Source organism: Neoarius graeffei, chromosome 11 (assembly GCF_027579695.1).
Source record: "Neoarius graeffei isolate fNeoGra1 chromosome 11, fNeoGra1.pri, whole genome shotgun sequence".
Lineage (NCBI taxonomy): Eukaryota > Metazoa > Chordata > Actinopteri > Siluriformes > Ariidae > Neoarius > Neoarius graeffei.
In genome coordinates, this window is record NC_083579.1 from 45,605,050 (window position 1) to 45,624,619 (window position 19,570).

The following is a 19,570-nucleotide window of genomic DNA, read 5'->3' on the forward strand; positions in this document are numbered from 1 at the left end:
ATCTGACGTTGAGATGAATGAAATGACCTGAAGAGTGTTCAGGAAAGGCATGCCAGAAATACTGATGAACTGAAACCGTTTTGTCGAGAGGAATGGTCTAAAATTCTTCCTCACCATTGTGCAAGTCTGATCAGCAGTTACGGAAAATCTTTGTTGGACGTTACTGCTGTTGAAGGGATTTCTAGCAGTTATTGTATACAATAGCTGACATACCTTTCCAGCCTGGACTTTGAATGGTTAAGCAGTATTTTCAGTAGGGACATTGAAAGTACGATTTTTTTTTTAATAGATTGGGCAGAATGTGTTTTGTCTATTATTATGACTTGGATAAAGTCAAGATCAGAAGACGTTTTTTTTAATGAGTTATTAAATCAGAAATCCTGGCGATTCCAAATGGTTCCCCCCACCCCATCCTACCCCAACCTAGGGCCCTGTCCACGCGGCAACGGATTCAGGTGAATCTGATAAAATTGTTTATCGTTTCGGCCTGGCGTCCACATGGCACCGGCGTTTCGGGTGCCCCAAAACGATATTTTTTGAGAACGGGTTCTAGAGTGGAAAAATCTGGCAACGGCGCCATTGCGAAGTCGTCTGGATGAGTAGAACGGATTTGTTTACGATGACGTCACAACCACATGACTAGAACAAGCAGCACTCTCGCTGTTTTGTATGAACCACTGCATTGCATTCACTTTTGTATACAGCTTTTCTTTTAAATAAACAAGTAACTGAACCATTTCTTGAATTTCTTTTTTTTTTTTTATTGGATAAGACTGCTTTTCAAAATGTTCACACACAATATAAAAAGTTATATAAAAATGCTTTTCAAAATGTTCACACAATAAGAAAATTAAGTTATATAAAACTATGCACACTAATAAAACTAATTTGTACACACAGAAGGCACGATTTCCTCGCGTAGTCGCAGCCATCTTGTTGTTGTGTGTTTGTTCCTGTGAGTGCTTCATGCTGGATAGAAGAAGGGGTTTATGTGCATGCGTCTTACTTCTTCTATTGTTCTGGTGTCTCCGATGGGACCGTCTTACAGCGCACGTAGAGGTGTGGCATGTGTATTGCATCGTTTTCAGCAAGTGTTGCGTTGCCATATGTACCTGATATTTTACTGATCCATTGCCCATGTGGACGCAATATTATTATTTTTTTGTTGTTTAATAAAATCTCGTTGCCGTTGTCGTGTGGATGTAGCCTAAGTATTTGTCTTTTGCCTCACTAGAAAACATTATCTATCTTGTACAGTTTATTGTACAGGGAAGGCAGCCTGGTTTCTAAAAGTCATTTGAAACCAGTAAGCTGGAATTATTTAATTATTGCCTGCTTGTGTGTGTTTCGTGGTGGTTGGTTGTGTGTTCAGGTTTGGCAGCTGGCCAGATGTATACATACCCTGCCCGATGCTGGAGAAAGAAGAGGAGGTTACACACTTCCATGGATTCAAGCCTTCACCTCTACGGTCTAAATATAGGTAAATTATAGGGGACACTCATTATCCCATATGACTTGCGCTGGTTTAATCTTCAAACTGTGAAATCAAGCGCTCTCTGTCTCTCTCTCTGTCTGTCTCACAGCTGGATGTTTGAAAAACCTCCATGTTTTTGTGATTGATTTCGTAAACAATTAGGGTGGCTTGCACTAATTTGCACCTAGTCAAAGAATTTGACCCACTGGCTGGGAGCACATGTGTGTAGAAGGATGAGCAGGAGTCTGCTGCTGTTATGCAATTCAGCATCTGGTAAAAATTGCAGCAGAAATGTTTGAAAGAACATTAGTTAATGAGAACCAGGGAGGGAAAAATGTAAACTGCTTTTCACTGAAAGAAGAGAGTTTTGCTGTTGACAGTAAAAAGGGTTTTATTGGCTTTCAAGAAAACGTTCAGTATTATTTGTGGTGGCTTGACGGACAGATATTGCTTAAATAATTACCAGCAATTTTCCAGGCTACTGTCCGAGCTCTGCTATAGCGGACATGGGACCATTTCAGACAAGCAACTTTTTACAAACATTTTTGTTGACTGAGACTATTTCGACACTTTCCCTTTTTTTATTTTATTTATTTTATTATTATTATTATTTTTTTTTTTGTGTGTGTGTGTGTACACACTAAATGGTTGTTTCCATTTTTATAGATAACGGCCTGACGGCTAAAGATACTTTGCCTACACCAAGCACTACGCTGGAGGCTTTGCTGAGAGGGGACAGCTTGGACAAGAGGAACAGCACCAGAGACGAGGACCTGCTGGAGATTCAGGTGAGCAGCTGCTTTTAGACGCCATATCTAACAACCCCTGTAGAGAAGGATGAACCATTTTCACTACTTTTTTTTTTCTCTTTCCCTGCTGGGAAAGAAGCTTTTTAGTTCTTTGCTTTTGACTCTTTCTACAAACACCTCCCTACTGAGTTAATCACCGGACTGTTGACATGTCAATGGTGAAAATCACTCGACCACCATCCTTTTTTATAAGCAGCACTGCTGACTTCACCATCTTTATTAGAGATGATGCTTAAGGGCCTCTGCATGCTCTTGCGACAAGGCTTTCGCAGATAGCTTTTCGCAGACAGTTGTAATTTATCATTGAGCGGGGAGTAATAGGCGTGCGCGATGTTATTCACCGCTACAACGCAAGGGGGCGTGAAATCGCTAGGAGTAGTTGGTGGGTGTGGTTAGTGGAGTGTTTATCCTCCGGTTACTTATAATGACTAGAACTGGAGTCGTATAGATGTACGTACTTCCTCATTTCCTCGATCAACCACTCTTCGTGCTGATCTATCTTCGCTCGTGTTTTTAAAAATGGCGGTCGTGAAAACAAACCAAACCGGGAAAGTAGGGAAGCGGAAGTGCGTGTACAGCGGATGTAGAGTGGACCAATCAGAGCCCTCTTGTCTGTGACGCTGTCTGCGAGGCTTCTGCGGTGGTCACAATTTTTGGGAGGTGCGCGCAGAGCGTCTGCGAAGGAGGGGGGGCTACGCAGACGCTATCTGCGATGCCATCTGCGAGGACTGGGTTGTCAGCATAAATTGGCCTTAAAGTGCATATTCTGGACCAATTTTTGTTTTTTTATATGCAAGTATATCCCTTTACACACTCATCCAGAAGGGTAATTTTGCACAAGGCCATCTGTCTACAGCAGAAAAAAAAAAAACGCGTCTGGAAAAATCCCAAGGGAGTCTGGAGCCAGATTCGTGATGCTATCTGCGGAAGCGCCAGCAGGCTGCGAGAGCTTTGCACAGTTTCAGTGCACAGCCTGTGTAGACCAAGCGCTCCCATTTCTCTCTCATTGTCCGGTCTTTTGGGAAACAATGAGTACTAATCCCATCAAGATTGGTGCTGCTACACCCTCCTACGATACATCTGTTAACCATTTTAATAATTGCGTGATAACGTTGAAGAAATTTGCAGAAAACCACCAGGTCGTTTTCTCATAAACAAACCAGCGCTGATGTAGGATTCAGAGGGAGGCGTCCCGCAGATGACGTCACGAAAATCAATGTTTGCCGGGAAATCTAATTGCCAAGTTTTTTCAGAGGCGGACCAATTCGCCTCAAATGGCTTGATTTCAACTGAATTTTTCTGGTATTGCGCAAGGGAAACAAATTGCAGAGAATGTTACAGATATTTGACCAAAGTTTAATATAAAATAGGAGAATTACATTGATCTTGCTCCTGAATTTACCCATGATATGCACTTTAAATTGCTATTCGCTGAATAACACACCAGCTAATGGCAGCATGGGGAGGAAAAAAATGTGAGGAACAATTGTATTGTAGCTCAGTTGTTCCATGGTGTGCAAGTGTTTAGTGTCGATTACTCTGTGGTATATGGCTGACCTCTTTCATGATTTATTAAGTAGTGCTATGTATCAGCTAGTCACTTCCATATAAAACCATTATGAATATCCTGCTTAAAAATAAATACAATCCATATTTGCTTATTTGTTTGATATAAATCCCATGTGTCTCACTCCCTATCCTGCACTTTCTCTCCCCCACTCTTTTGCTCTGACTCCCCTCATTTTCAATTACAGAGAGTTTTGGAGGCTGACGCCAACGAAGATGGTTACCATGACGATGAAGACTTTGAAGTGGACATACCAAAAAGGAAACACCGGGGAAAAGGCAGAGTGAGTGACTCCTTTCTGATTTATTCATGAAGCCAAAAGGCTACACGCTGCTATACACAGTACACTGAAGCTCCTCTATCGATCTGTTATGATAATATCCCTGACGACCGCAGTGGGAATAAGAGACACAACTTGAATTCCGTTGCAGCCTGGTTGATGTTTTTGGATCAAATTTGCACTCTTTCGACATCCAAAATAGCAAGTGAGGGCTCTCGATATAGCTGAATGGGACCGAGCACTGTGGTTGACTTGGCTTGGGCATGTATGGGGATATTTATGACTTGAAACATTTCTGGAGAAATATGGAGTTCAGTGTTGGAAGATTTCGGAGTGCTTTAAGGGGGGGAAGGGAAAAAACCCAAGGTGTTTGACTGAGCACATTACTATGAATTATCACTTTATTTTATAGAGTAAGTCTCAAGACTAAGGCCAAGTTTACATTAGACTGTATCTGTCTCGTTTTCTTCGCGGATGCACTGTCCGTTTACATTAAACCGCCGGGAAACGGGAATCCGCCAGCGTCCACGTATTCAATCCAGATCGTGTCAGCTCTGGTGCTCTGTAAACATTGAGATACGCGGATACGCTGTGCTGAGCTCTACCTGGCGTCGTCATTGGACAACGTCACTGTGACATCCACCTTCCTGATTCGCTGGCGTTGGTCATGTGACGCGACTGCTGAAAAACGGCGCGGACTTCCGCCTTGTATCACCTTTCATTCAAGAGTATAAAAGTATGAAAATACTGCAAATACTGATGCAAATACTGCCCATTGTGTAGTTATGATTGTCTTTAGGCTTGCCATCCTTCCACTTGCAAGTGGTAAGTGATGTGCGCTGGGATCACACACACAGCGGCTCAGTCCCGAATCACTGCTCGTGTGCTTCACTCGCGCGCTCTGTGAGCTGCGCAGGGCCGGAGTGCGCACCCTCCAGAGGGCACTCGCTGTTCAGGGCGGAGTGATTTGGAGCGCAGGATGCCTGCGGAGCCGAGCGTATCCGTGTATTGGCGTTGCTGTGTGCACGCAAATCGTGTATTGGTGTTGCTGTATGCACACTAATCGTTTTAAAAACGTTAATCTGATGATCCGCTGATACGGTCTAATGTAAACATGGGCTAAGAATAGGCTTGAAATGTGTCCCAGCTAAATGCTGTAAAAGAAATTTAAAGTGGACAGTATGTTCTGTATAGAAAAGTGCATTAATCTATGCAAACTCTGATTTGAAGTCAATCAGGTTGAGGTTTACATTAGTTAGTCGCCTTATACGTAAATTTACATACACTATTTGAACACCCCCAAATTTACAGGATTTTCATGAATACCAAACTTCTTGTGTAAATGCTCATATAAACAATTTACAAATACATTTGTACGTGTCCAGTTTAATTAAGGGTTGTTTTACAATCAGGGTACGCAAGCTAAAAATCACATTTAACACTTATTATCTTCAATATCAAAAGGCTTGACTAAATAAACTTGGTTGTTTATTGTAGCCCTGTAATAGCTCTATTTACCATGCAAAAAAAAATTTGGTGATTAACGTTATTTTTGGTGAATGTATGGCAATATGTCATATTTAGCAAAATTACTCGTGTCATTTAGAAAAAGTGCTTTTTTGATCAAAGGTAGCTCCAAAAGGGCTGCACTTAAATCATTCTTTATACCAGGGGTGGGCAATTATTTTTTCCATGGGGCCACATGAGAAACAAAATTTTGTGGAGGGCCGGACCATAAGGCTGAACTAAATTCTGCATAATATTAATTGTATTTCTTTATATAAAGCAGTAAATAACATTGTTTTTACAAGCTGCTAAGACTGGTAAGAGTATGGGGAAAAAACGAGGTTGCCTTACAAAAAATGTCATTTATTGAATCAAATTTCCCAAAACAATGGTTAACAAAATGTGAACGTTTGTACTTTTTTTTTTTTTTTTCCAGTCACATTCACCCCAAAACACAATAAAGACATCACGATATTGTCTTTCTACTCCAAATATCAAGCAAGATACATCATATTATAATAATGATGCCCACATTTGTAGTCTAATCACCTCATTTGGTGTTTTTTATTTGTTCAGTGAGAGAAATCTAGTCTCTGTTGGTCTTTAACGAGTGCATCAAAGTCAGGTTGAATGTCTGAGGTGGAGATGCGAAGCACAGCTGACAGATGATCATCAGTCCATTCGGTGTAGGTATCAGATCTACAGATCGGCTCGGGCTCCGGCGCCTGCTGGTGATGTCACACTATGTGATTGGCTGGACTGTTTGAAGGATGACGTACAAGTTTGTGGTTGGTCTGGACAAATTACGGAAGTAGTTATCGCGGGATTAGGTTTCGTGGGATTTCATGTCATGTTCATGTCGCGCGCATTGCGTTTTTGTTGAACACAACTTCAAAATAAAAGCAATGCACATTCAGTCCATGCATGAGGTAAAATTAGAAAATACGTTTATTTTGTAATTTCCAATTAACCTTACGCGGGCCGGTCAGAATGAACCAAAGGGCCGGATGCGGCCCGCGGGCCGTAAAATGCCCAGGTCTGCTTTATACCATAAAACAAATATTTGGTTCCATATCATTGGAAACATAGTTAAGTTTTAATGTTGAATGCCGGTAAGTTTTCAGACTATTCTGATCAAATTAGTATGTAATTGTGTCAAAAAAAAGTCCTCTCTGAGACAGCTAATTTTTCAATATAAAATAACATATCTAAAATGATTATTTTCATCCTAAAATGTGGTCAAGATATTGGGACATAAATATTAGAGACAACTAACACAAAGCTTACAGCCTTATATTTAAAAGCACTATGGAAGTAGTGGATTCTGAATTGTCAAAAAAAAGTAGTCCTCTCCGAGAATCACTTCATTTGTTTCTCCCAGCCCTGCTTAAAGCTACACTTAATCTTCTTTATCCTATAGCAGATTACACAAAACCACCATACACGCGTCAAAAAATTACCTGAAATCTGTTCTTTAACTTGTCCTTCACTTAAAAACTGGTACAAGAACCAGTTTGAATCAATTTGAATTTTGGACCCCTGTGACACAAACTTTGTACCCTGATTGTAAAACAACCCTTAACGGAGTGCCATTTTAGGCATATATCCACTATATGGGCAAAAGTTTCTGGACACCTCATTTGCATGCAAGAAAGCACCGAACATTTATCATAATGAACGTAAACAACAGACATGGCTATTTCTTTAAATATTCACAGCCATCAACAAGCTCGCTAGCTTTTGCAATATGTCTGCCTAGTTTTGTGGAAGACTCGAGTTTCACACCATAAGCAGGTGGGCCATCCAGTCACTTTCACTGGGACCGAATGGAATGATTGGACAGGTTTTTTACAGCCCCGCGACTGTCATAGATGGATGGTTTTTCTTTTTATTGTCCGAGGATTCGAGTCATTGCTGTTGGGATGTAAAGAGAATAAAATAAACTGCCGACCCTGCCTTTAATCAGACGTGACTTTAAATGCATTGCACAGATAGGTTCTAAGCATGGAGCGAAGGTTATTTACCTGTCTCTTTGCAGGGTCGAGGCTCAGGACGCCGGAGGACAGACCATGATGACCAAGATAAGCCATATATCTGTGAAAGTAAGTAACTTGTACTGCTAAAATTCTAAAAACACATTGTGTGATTTGAAAAGCGCACTGGAGCCCTGCGGTCTGCTTTACAAAATTTCAGCAAAACAAGTTTTGGTTTGTTTAACTGGACTCGCAGGGTTTTGCTCAGGATGTACTTTACCTGTCAGTTACCCCAGAAGGCAGATTAGGTTCTCAGGCTTAACTGTGCCACCTTTCTGAGTAACCCTTGCTTATGTTTGTTCTTTCTTTCTTTCTTTCTTTTTTTTTGTCTCTTTTTGCTTTGTGTCTTCTCTGTTTCAGACAGATACAAACAAAAGCATAACTCAAAAACTGCAGCTTCAGGTATATGGATTTTTGTCTGCTTTGGACTCAAATAGGATTAGGAAGTGAAAAGATTGCCTTTCTGTATTCCTTGTTAATATGCCAGTTTTAGTCATATTTTTTGCATATTTTACGAACAACTCGTATGTTAGACCAAGACTTGGACCATCCACAGGAGAGTCAGTGTCTCAGTTTTCTAAAAGTCGCCCACAGGTTTTGCATGCTGTAAGGATTTTGTGATTGCGCCGCCTACTTAATCAGTCATCTTTATTTTTCAGTCTGTGGGAAACGCTACAGGAATCGCACTGGCTTAAGCTACCACTATGGCCATAGCCACATTGCAGATAAGGAGGGACCTCAAGCCAGAGACCCAGAGCCATCACAGTCTCCAGCCATCAATCACCGTCCTCACAGTCGCAAACGTAAGAAATTTACTTTGCTTTCCAGACATGAATGAATCCTTGTAGATGAATGGAATCATGTCTAAGCAATTACAACTGAAAATCTAACCGTTAGTTGTAACGGTGGTGTTATTTGAGCAGTGCTTATTTTTCTTACTCTCTCTGTTCTGTGTCCTATTCTCAGATCAGAAGAGTCCAGATGAAGCTCATACGCTGAACAATTTCTGCAAAGTCTGTCAAGTACATTCAGACTCCAAACTGAAAGATGACAAATGCTCCAAGTGCATTCTCTTAGGTACGGTCTTGATACTTGGCTGATTTCTTTGTGCTTCAGTTTCCATCCCAGATCTCCTCAGTTCTTGAAGTATTTCTGCTTTAAACGTGTATTTTTGTGCTTCTCCACGTCTGCTGTTAGATACAGTGTAGATGTGGTACACACACGTGCTTCATTTCATATCATGCTCATGTTGTATTTTGCACAATACTGTGCGAAGTCTTGGGCACGTGCAAAGATGCCTTCAGAAAATGAAATTAAATATTTATACATTAAAAAAAAACTATAGAGTAGTAAACAGTAATAAATGAAAAGTCAATATTTGGTATAAGACAACGCTTTGCTTTAAAAAAAATAGTAGTCTGAGGTGCAGTTTGATAAGGAAATGAGCTGTAGGTTTTACTGAGCATCTTACAGAACCAGCCACAGTTCTTCTGGACACTTTTTTTTTTTGAAAAGTGGTCTCTTGCATAATATGCTGCTTTCTTTACTGACATGCAAACTTTTTTTTTTCCTCTGTGTCATTAGTTTTCCAGTACAGAATTACTTGTTTGGAAATCTAAAAAGTTTTTGGACTGACTTGACAATGTAGAAGTCATCAAATAAGTATATAACAAAGCTTAGACTAAAAAAAAAAAAAAAAGGTGTTTAAGAGTTTTGCAAAGTACTGTGTGTTTATTAAATGGTATCATTTTCTAGAATTAGTTCATTTTGAGGGCGGCACGGTGGTGTAGTGGTTAGCGCTGTCTCCTCACAGCAAAAGGGTCCGGGTTCGGGCCCCGTGGCCGGCGAGGGCCTTTCTGTGTGGAGTTTGCATGTTCTCCCCGTGTCCGCGTGGGTTTCCTCTGGGTGCTCCGGTTTCCCCCACAGTCCAAAGACATGCAGGTTAGGTTAACTGGTGACTCTAAATTGAGCGTAGGTGTGAATGTGAGTGTGAATGGTTGTCTGTGTCTATGTGTCAGCCCTGTGATGACCTGGCGACTTGTCCAGGGTGTACCCCGCCTTTCGCCCGTAGTCAGCTGGGATAGGCTCCAGCTTGCCTGCGACCCTGTAGAACAGGATAAAGCGGCTACAGATAATGAAATGAGATGAGTTCATTTTGAATATTTAAATAGACCGGTTTTGCACACCTCCTCATCTAGAAATGAATATTCGTATGCTTTTTTTTTTTTTTGGTAGAAATGTCTGTTAGGCGGAAAAAAAGCACCCTAGTGACATATCATTACTGTAGGAGAAAGATGGTGGAACTTGACATTTTAAATAAAATGAAATAAGCATCTTGTGATTAGTATTCCTCACCACATCAGGGTTGCTGATTTTCTCAGTTTCAATCGTTTAAAAAAATATATAAAAATTTTTAGATATGAGTGATTCCACGCTTATGGGTACTGAAATGGGGACATGAACTTATTTTTAAAAACTCACCTAAAACCATTTCTTTTTTTTACCATCAGGTCACAAAACATGTAATCTTTAATGAATGATATGTTAAAAGATAACTTTAATTTTCTGAGATGTAATAAAAACATATTTATATGCCAAAGTCAGAACGTAACAGAAGTGTTGTGGACGTATATATTCTCAATTTTAACAATATAGAATTACTTTTTGAAACATAGGAAGGTGATGTTTTAGCAAATATAATTAATAAACATGTGTAGTAGAATAAACATACACATTCTTTCAGTAAGATTAACATGGTATAGAGCTAGATTGTAATTAATTTGTAACAGACGCGAGATGGACAATCGTAACAGAAGTAATGTAACAGACATCATTTTGGAACTCATAGGCTTGACTTTGGCATATAAATATGTTTTTATTACATCTCAGAAAATTAAAGTTATCTTTTAACATATCATTCATTAAAGATTACATGTTTTGTGACCTGATGGTAAAAAAAGAAATGGTTTTAGGTGAATAAGTTCATGTTCCCATTTCAGTACCCATAAGCGTGGAATCACTCACATATATATATATATATATATATATATATATATATATATATATATATAAAAAATATTTTGGAGCAGATTGAGTACTGAGCTCATTTAGACCATCTGATTGATTAGCCAACAGAACAGATTACCATGTCTATATTCAGCATTCATCTGGATGATCAGTATGACGACGCCTGTCCTACTGGCTAATCGATTAAACCCCAAGCTATCTGGAAAATGCAGTGTTGTAGTTGAGTCACTAAACCTCAAGTCCGAGTCCAGTCTGGGGTCCCCAGTGTTCAAGTCCAAGTCATTAAAGAAAATTTCGAGTCGACTCCAACCGCGCCATTTGACAGTGGCTGTTTTAGCGCCATTAACGTTAGTCTGTTCCTGAATATGACGTATGACCAGGTGAATGTGCTCCTCTTTGTCAGGGAGTGCGAAGTATTCTGTCAGAGATGGTTGGGAGACAGATGTAAGTGCAGAAGCTGTGTTTATTAATACAAGTGAAGACAGATAAACAATCCAGAATGGCAGGCAAAATCGTAAAACGGTGAAACAGGCAATAGGTCGAGCGAGGCACAAACAGGCTATCGTAGACTCGGCAGAATCAAAGACGAGAAACAGGAAACCAGGGATCAGGAAACCAAACAAGGAAAGAAGGTTTGGTAATGTGTCAGCAACGCGACTCAATACTTCGCAAATTGTGTGTTCACAGTTTTTATGTAGGCGTGCTGATTGCGCCCTAATCTTGTGCAGGTGCGAGTCGTTTACGGTGCGCGCGTGAGGGTCCGCTTGGCACGCGCAGGTGTGACACTCTTGCACGAAATTAGTACAAAAATTAATGTAGATATAAATATCTTCTGCCAAATTATAATGGCATGTTACAAAAAATAAAGAAAAAAAAAAATCAGAGTCCTCGTCTCCAATTTACAAGTCCGAGTCATCACCGCTCAAGTCCAAGCCAAGTCACGAGTCCTTAAAATTAGGGCACGAGTCGGACTCGAGTACTACAAGCCTGGGGAAAAACTTAATCACTCAACCATCCTGTCCTGCTGTATACCTATCAAATTGTGTTGGTTATATTGTCATTCTTGTGTTATCACTTAGGCTTTATTTTCAGCACTTTAGTACTGATCAGCTTGTGTAAATCTTCTTCAAATGAACAGGATCCAGCTGGTTTGCTTGCATTAATACTCCTTAAAGGAACAGTCCACCGTACTTCCATAATGAAATATGCTCTTATCTGAATTGAGACGAGCTGCTCCGTACCTATCCGAGCTTTGCGCGACCTCCCAGTCAGTCAGACGCAGTCAGACGCGCGGTCACTCCTGTTAGCAATGTAGCTAGGCTCAGTATGGCCAATGGTATTTTTTGGGGCTGTAGTTAGATGCGACCAAACTCTTCCGCGTTTTTCCTGTTTACATAGGTTTATATGACCAGTGACATGAAACAAGTTCAGTTACACAAATTGAAACGTGGCGATTTTCTATGCTATGGAAAGTCCGCACTATAATGACAGACGTACTAACACCTTCTGCGCGCTTCGGCAGCGCATTGATATCTGAGCTCCATATCAATGTGCTGCCGAAGTGCGCAGAAGGTGTTAGTACGCCTGTCATTATAGTGCGGACTTTCCATAGCATAGAAAATCGCCACGTTTTAATTTGTGTAACTGAACTTGTTTCATATCACTGGTCATATAAACCTATGTAAACAGGAAAAACGCGGAAGAGTTTGGTCGCATCTAACTACAGCCCCAAAAAATACCATTGGCCATGCTGAGCCTAGCTACATTGCTAACAGGAGTGACAGAGCGTCTGACTGCGTCTGACTGACTGGGAGGTCGCGCAAAGCTCGGAGAGGTACGGAGCAGCTCGTCTCAATTCAGATAAGAGCATATTTCATTATGGAAGTACGGTGGACTGTTCCTTTAAAGATGTCTTCGCTGCTGTGTAGCTAGGATAATTGCTAACAAATGTTAAAAGCAATCTGATAATTGCACCAAAAACAGAAAGCTTTGCTTGTATAAAGTCCGATAAGCAGTTGAATGGAACATTGTGATGTATTTTGTCAGGTGGACCTGATGAAGCGAAGGAGGAGAAGCCTTTCACTGGAGCAGAGGAGCTGTTTGGTACGAGCTCCGAGAGCGACACTTCTACATTTCATGGCTTTGAGGAAGATGAGCTGGAAGAGCCTCTGTCCAACAGCGGTGAGGCCTCTCCAAAGGGCAGATAGAGAACAGTTTTTAAAAGACATGCCGTTCCTTTAACACAGCGCATCCCCCTGCAAAAATTCTGCTGCTTCTTTTTAGAGTTTTTGTTTTTCCCCTTTCCCTTTTATTAGAAGCACAAGTCATTGTATCAGAAGATCATGTATGAAAAGGTTTATCTTCGTTTTAATGAGTTGTGTATATTATTATTTATACATTAAGAGCAAATAGGAAACCCCCCCCCCCCTTTTTTTAAAGAACATTTTCTATTGTTTTTTCCCTTGAGGAGAAACAGTGGTATATTATAAGGGCCATACTGGACAGCGATTAATTGCAGATTTATTCCTGGAGTCATTTTTGGAGACTGAAGGGGGGGAATACCCTTAAAGGAGACCTTGCCCCCATTAAAGAGTACAAGTCCGTGAAGAGAAGACGTGAACTTCAAGATAAACTGCTAGCATTTCATGTCACTGGAATTACCAAGGGATGCAACTGAGATCTCCTCAATAATTCAGCTGGGTACTTAGTCTTGTGTACTGTGACTGCGCCAAAATGGAGTTGGGACAACTTTTAAGGAGAGGAGTAGCAGATGCACCGTGTCTCATCCTGCTTTGGCGATTAAGGAGCTATTGTGAAGAGATTATCTGAATGAACTGTGTAAATGTAGGAGACCTTGGCTATGGAAAGGTAAGAATAACTGTCCGAGTTGAATATATAAGTTATTCCATGGAATCGAGTTGTACATGAGCTGATGGCCAATGAGGCACGTAGCGCCGAGTTGGCTATAAGCCATGTGCAACAAAATTGAGTGGAATAACTGTTTTTTTATTCTATCCACATTCACTGGGTTTTTAGAAATGGAGTGTTTTTTTTTGTTGTTGAAAAAATAGACACGTTCTTACCATCAAATACTTTCATTCCATATTTTGTGTTTAGAGTTTTTATTTCGTCCTCAGTTGGTTCAGCAAAATGCTTTTGTCATTTTTTGTTTTTCTCTGCTCATGTTCTAGAAGTTGATAGCCAAGTAGTTAGTGCACGTGATTTGCTCATATCCAGTGAATGTGGATATAATAAATGTGTATGTCTGACTTTATATCTTCATCTCAGCCAGGTGAAAATGGCACTTTTTAAAAAGTAAATTTACTTAAAGTGCATATCACGGGTAAATTCAGGAGCGAGATCAATGTAATTCTCCTACTTTGTATTAAACTTTGGTCAAATATCTGTAACATTCTGCATTCTCTGCAAATTTTTTTTACCTTGCGCAATACCAGAAAAATTCAGTTGAAATCAAGCCATTTGAGGCGAATTGGTCCGCCTCTGAAAAAACTTGGCATTTGGATTTCCCGGCAAACATTGATTTTCGTGACGTCATCTGCGGGACGCCTCCTTCTGAATCCTACGTCAGTGCTGGTTTGTTTATGAGAAAACGACCTGGTGGTTTTCTGCAAATTTCTTTAACGTTATCGCGTAATTATTAAAATGGTTAACAGATGTATCGTAGGACGGTGTAGCAACACCAATCTTGATGGGATTAGTACTCATCGTTTCCCAAAAGACCGGACAATGAGAGAGAAATGGGAGTGCTTGGTCTACACAGGCTGTGCACTGAAACCGTGCAAAGCTCTCGCAGCCTGCTGGCGCTTCCGCAGGTAACGTCACGAATCTGGCTCCAGACTCCCTTGGGATTTTTCCAGACGTGTTTTGTTATTTTATTTTTTTCTGCTGTAGACAGATGGCCTTGTGCAAAATTACCCTTCTGGATGAGTGTGTAAAGGGACATAGTTTCATATTAAAAAAAAAAATGAAATTGGTCCAGAATGTGCATTTTAACGTCTTCCTTTTCAAAAATTAAATCTCAGACTCCAGTGTTCCTCATTGTTCTTTGAGAACACTTTCCTCATCATTTGCATAAACTAAACAAAATTCACACTGCCCCCCCCCCCCAAAAAAAATGTACAGATATGATGTAGCATCTCAAATTGGCCTACTTTCCAAAACTTATGATGGATTAGTGATGACATTTGATGCTGAATTAATAATACAGCCTTAATGATGGAGCTGCAAAACGGCTAGGAAGCTTAGCTGCTACGTTTGGCTGTACTTCGTGTAGTTCTAGCTTGGCTAGTTAGCTAACTTGGTGCACTATGTTTCAAATGACTAAAATCGGAGAACATAACTCTGAACTTTTGTCTCCTTTCTTCTAAACTGCACCAATGATGGCTGTGGGTTTTTTTTCATAAGTACAAACAGACCAGTAGAAATTTTCAACACGTGCAGTGAACTGTCAACTGGTGCATTCTCCCACTGTCTCTCATCATCTCACTCGTAATAAGTATTAATGCGTGTTATTTGTAGTCTTAAGGGGTGGGTTGTGCCCAGTTGGCGCCCCCACCCACTGCATGTTGCACCCTAGCCAACTACCTTAGCTGCCTATGCCTAGAACTGCCCCTTCACTGGAGTGTGGATAGCTAATCGGATTGTAACGTTCAAGATTCTGTATCTCGAATTGCCAGAAAAGTGAATCAAGGATATGAGACACCTTGTTTATGTGAAAAGCATCTGAAGCTGAGACTACATTCTTCCTAACTTCCACTTTTTCCTTATATTAGTCTGATTTATGGGCCATGCTTTTGATCTCTGTGCTTGTCTGTTCTCTCCACAACAGAGAGATGAGCTGCTCTTGGAAAGGAAAATAATTTCCAGAGTCTCGATCCACCTCTTCAGTCTTCTGAATGTCTGAGGCAGTGAAGCTGAGGAAGCCTCAGTTCAGCCAGACACACACCAGACTCGCACTCATGGACAAGTATTGATTTTTTTTTTCCTTCTTTTTTTTTTTTCCCCCCCTCCTTTTTTTTTTTTTTTTTCCAAATACCTCTTGGACTGCTGCTGCTCCCCTTGCATTGTTCTGCAGCCTGAATCTGAGACTGTGATCAGAGCCATATGAAACTCTTCCTCCACTCTCTGTACTGTGGGAGTCTCGGACAGTCTTGGAGAGAGTCCTGTTCTAGCTTTACAGTGTCACTTGCTAAGGTTACAACCTCAAAGACTGTACTTAATATGTAAACTACTTGGTTTTATTCAGGTTCTTTATAGCCATTGTATGATTTTTGTTGTAACATAAACATGGTGTGGTCTGTGAAATGTCATGTTCACACATTTTTTTTAAGATTACACATGAAAGCACAAAGCCATCCTGCTAGCTTTACTACATCTGACTCTGGTTGGATGACTTTCTGTTTCCACCACTCTTGTGCTTGCTCTACCATCATGTCATGCAGCAAGTGTGAGAACATGACACCAAAGCAGAGACGTTCTTTCCGTGTAACTTTCTTTCCATGGCCCTGGTGCACAACATTTTCTATTCTGAAGCAACATTGTGCTGTGTTTAATCCAGTAATCCAGTCTCTCAGGGGCAGACGATGATCCTGACAGCCATATTTAAAACGCACCACTGTAAAATCCTCCAAATGTGGATCTTTTCAAACTGCAGTTTCGATACCCATTACGGAAATGTTTGATTTCTACTAATGGAAAGTTTTTCTCTACAGGCTCTTCTACCCTGCTTGTATTTGGGCCTCAATACCTGCTCAGGCATTTTCTTTGAAATGTAGAACTGCTCCTTCCACGCAGCTGCTGTAATACTGCATAGTCAAGCTTCATTATGCATTTGGTAAAGGATGAAGCTAAAGTTAAGCTAATCACACACTGGTAGGGTGTGACACTGAGGAACAAGCTGGAGGCTGTGACCCAGCAAAGCCGTCGACTTCCAAGGACAACCACTGATGAAAGGCAGTTACAGGTTTGTAGCACTCAGCTACAGGTTGCTTTTTAAAAATGAATCAAAACGATGTATTTGTGTAGAATATTTTTCCAATTATTGGGATCATTAAATCGGAATGAAATCCGCTCGATCACATTACAAGGAATGAAGTAGGGGATAAAACACAATGTGGTGTGCAGTTCTAGGATTATTTTCGTCCAACGGCACATTCCATAGTGATTCCTCTCGCACCACAGTCATGTACCAAGGTGTTTTAATTTATTAATGAATGACACTTTTTTGCACTATTTTTAAATCCAGATGTAGTTTGATTACATGTCACGGATCATCCGTGAAACAAATTAGTTCCTGCTCTCACTCAGCAACTATAATCGTTCCCTCATCAGCCTCCTTTTTTCTTTCTTTTGAATTTAATAATGAGGAAAAAAACCCACGGTGAAACAGGAAAGCGCAGACTTGTTCGACGCAACTTTTCCCGCGACGCAAAATTCACTGACCGTTACAAAGCTCTGATGCTTGACTCATTCTGTAAACGTTACTTAAAGGAGCGCGCCACCCTTCCCAGAAGCCTCTGCGCAAAGTAACGCCTCGCCATTTTCACATCTGTAGATATTTCAAAAACAATCTTAAGCCATAGATCGTAAATTCTCATCTCATTATCTGTAGCCGCTTTATCTTGTTCGACAAGGTCGCAGGCAAGCTGGAGCCTATCCCAGCTGACTACGGGCGAAAGGCAGGGTACACCCTGGACAAGTCGCCAGGTCATCACAGGGCTGACACATAGACACAGACAACCATCCACACTCACATTCACACCTACGGTCAATTTAGAGTCACCAGTTAACCTAACCTGCATGTCTTTGGACTGTGGGGGAAACCGGAGCACCCGGAGGAAACCCACGCGGACACGGGGAGAACATGCAAACTCCGCAAAGAAAGGCCCTCGCCGGCCACGGGGCTCGAACCCGGACCTTCTTGCTGTGAGGCGACAGTGCTAACCACTACACCACCGTGCCGCCTAGATCATAAATTGTAACGTGAAATTTGAAGATATTTTACCAAAGTAGTTACATTTGGAATTCTTTCGACCGGGCCGTTCCGTTTTCATATGGTTATTCTGTTGTAATTGACCGGAACGGGCTTCAGACGTCTTGTGGATGGTCACGAAGGAAAGAAAATATCGGGCATGTTCTGTTCAAATCTTTCACGAGACGCATGGATGAAGAAAATGTTTGGGATGGAAAACACTTTGAATGGATCAGTACCAGTGAATTTGCAGAGGTTTTAATGCACAGAAAGCTACCAGAATAGCGGTCACATGATTTAAAAAAAAAAAAAAAACCGAACTGGATTCTGGGGAAAGGGTGGAATCCGCTCCTTTTCAATTCTTCCAAATGAAAACTTCACTATACAAATTTCTTTGTTAAATAACGACCCTTTTATTGTTTTTTAAATTCCGTTTATTACTACGTGAAACGTCCATTATGCAGATCCGTGTGTATGAGCCGTTACTCTAGAATCGGTCACAGTATATATGAGAACTAGTGCAGTGATCTAAACGTGTCGTTTATGTTACAGCTGGACATTACTGTCGGAGCTGCTATAAAGAAAACGCATCCACAAATTCTGATTTGAGAAATGAACAGTGCTGTGGTATAAAATCAGACGATGCATGTAATAATGCTGAAATGGCATTACATCCGCATCCATGAATCCCAGTTCGTAGTTTTTGATCATTGGGGGGGGATTCCTTATTTATTTTTTTAAATTGTGCATAATGTCTTACTTTCCCCCCCTATGTTTTATATTAAAATAATTGAGTAGAGCACTCGAGGAGCTCTGTGAAAAGCTGTGTGGATTTGCAAAGGGTGTATGACCACATTAGAGCATCATCAGAAACAGAAATGAAGTCTAAAGGTGCTGAGCTAAACCATCATGACGTCCAGTATGGTGAAGAGGTTGGTACTCCAGGGTACATGTTTATTTCAGAATATGGGTGAAAAGACATAGCTGTACCGAACATTATGGCACATAGATTTACACTTGATGTGAATAATACTCCGCCTCCGTGTCGGCCAGAAGACTGTGAGTGCCATTTATTGTCTGTTCCTCACATATCTGAGCCCTGTTCCCACACTGAGGTTCTGATCTGAGTTAGTCTCCAGTTCTATAAGCAGTTGGTGAATTAGGCATAATGCTGTGATGTAAATTTTAATGCTTTTTTTTTTTCTTTTTGAGAATATTTTATTTATTTTTTATGCAAGAATATTGTTGGCTTTGTCTACTGCACATCTAGTTAGGCCTGCAATGTTGACTTTGTGAGTTTTCGCGTTCAGAGATATGAAGGTTACCGAGTGAGGCACCGTGAATGACAGAAATGTGTACATGACCTGCTTACAGTGACATGGACTGGTGTGCAAAAGTGCACACACAATAAGACACACTCAACAAACCCCCTCAGGGACCATAACCACACATTCAACAAGAGCATGAGGAATGATGCTCTGGAATAAGAAACATCTTGTCTGTCAGATTTCTTCACTCCTCCTCTCTACAGGTTTTAAGGACTGGTGTGCATTTGCTGATCTTCCAGGCAGTGGATCTTGTGCACTTTTTGAACAACTAATGCTCCTACTGAGGGGTTATGATTGATTATAATGATGAACTTAAGCAACTGATCTGTCTCATATTTTCTGCTAATAAGTTTGTAGTCACTTCTGTACCTCAGAAAAGTCAATGAGCAATAGGCCCATGTTTTTCTGCATTCCTGGGGTTGGAACAAGAGCCAATTTTGAGGTGAAGGAGTTGAACTGATTATTTTGTTTGCATCTGTACATAATATAATCCAAATGAAGTCTTTGTTAGTTGTTATTTTTATTGTGACAAAAGGAATTAAAGAATGAATTAGA

The 19,570-nt window shown here is 40.7% G+C and overlaps 1 protein-coding gene across 4 annotated transcripts in view; it reads left to right on the forward strand.

The window, feature by feature from the left end:
- LOC132894330 (zinc finger protein DPF3-like) overlaps positions 1-19,570 on the forward strand; it is a 66,306-nt gene extending 46,736 nt beyond the window's left edge. For 2 of the 4 annotated variants that reach the window (XR_009655640.1, XR_009655639.1), the window contains exons 3-11: positions 1,373-1,480; positions 2,141-2,262; positions 4,038-4,133; positions 7,675-7,738; positions 8,030-8,071; positions 8,329-8,472; positions 8,636-8,746; positions 12,743-13,564; positions 15,546-19,570. Coding sequence is in view for 1 of the 4 variants with exons in the window: in XM_060934007.1 (XP_060789990.1) it covers positions 1,373-1,480; positions 2,141-2,262; positions 4,038-4,133; positions 7,675-7,738; positions 8,030-8,071; positions 8,329-8,472; positions 8,636-8,746; positions 12,743-12,877; positions 15,546-15,553 (830 nt within the window). In the remaining 3 variants the exon portion in view is untranslated. The remainder of the gene's footprint in view (positions 1-1,372; positions 1,481-2,140; positions 2,263-4,037; positions 4,134-7,674; positions 7,739-8,029; positions 8,072-8,328; positions 8,473-8,635; positions 8,747-12,742; positions 13,565-15,545) is intronic. The other 2 variants (XM_060934007.1, XR_009655641.1) reach the window with 2 other exon arrangements.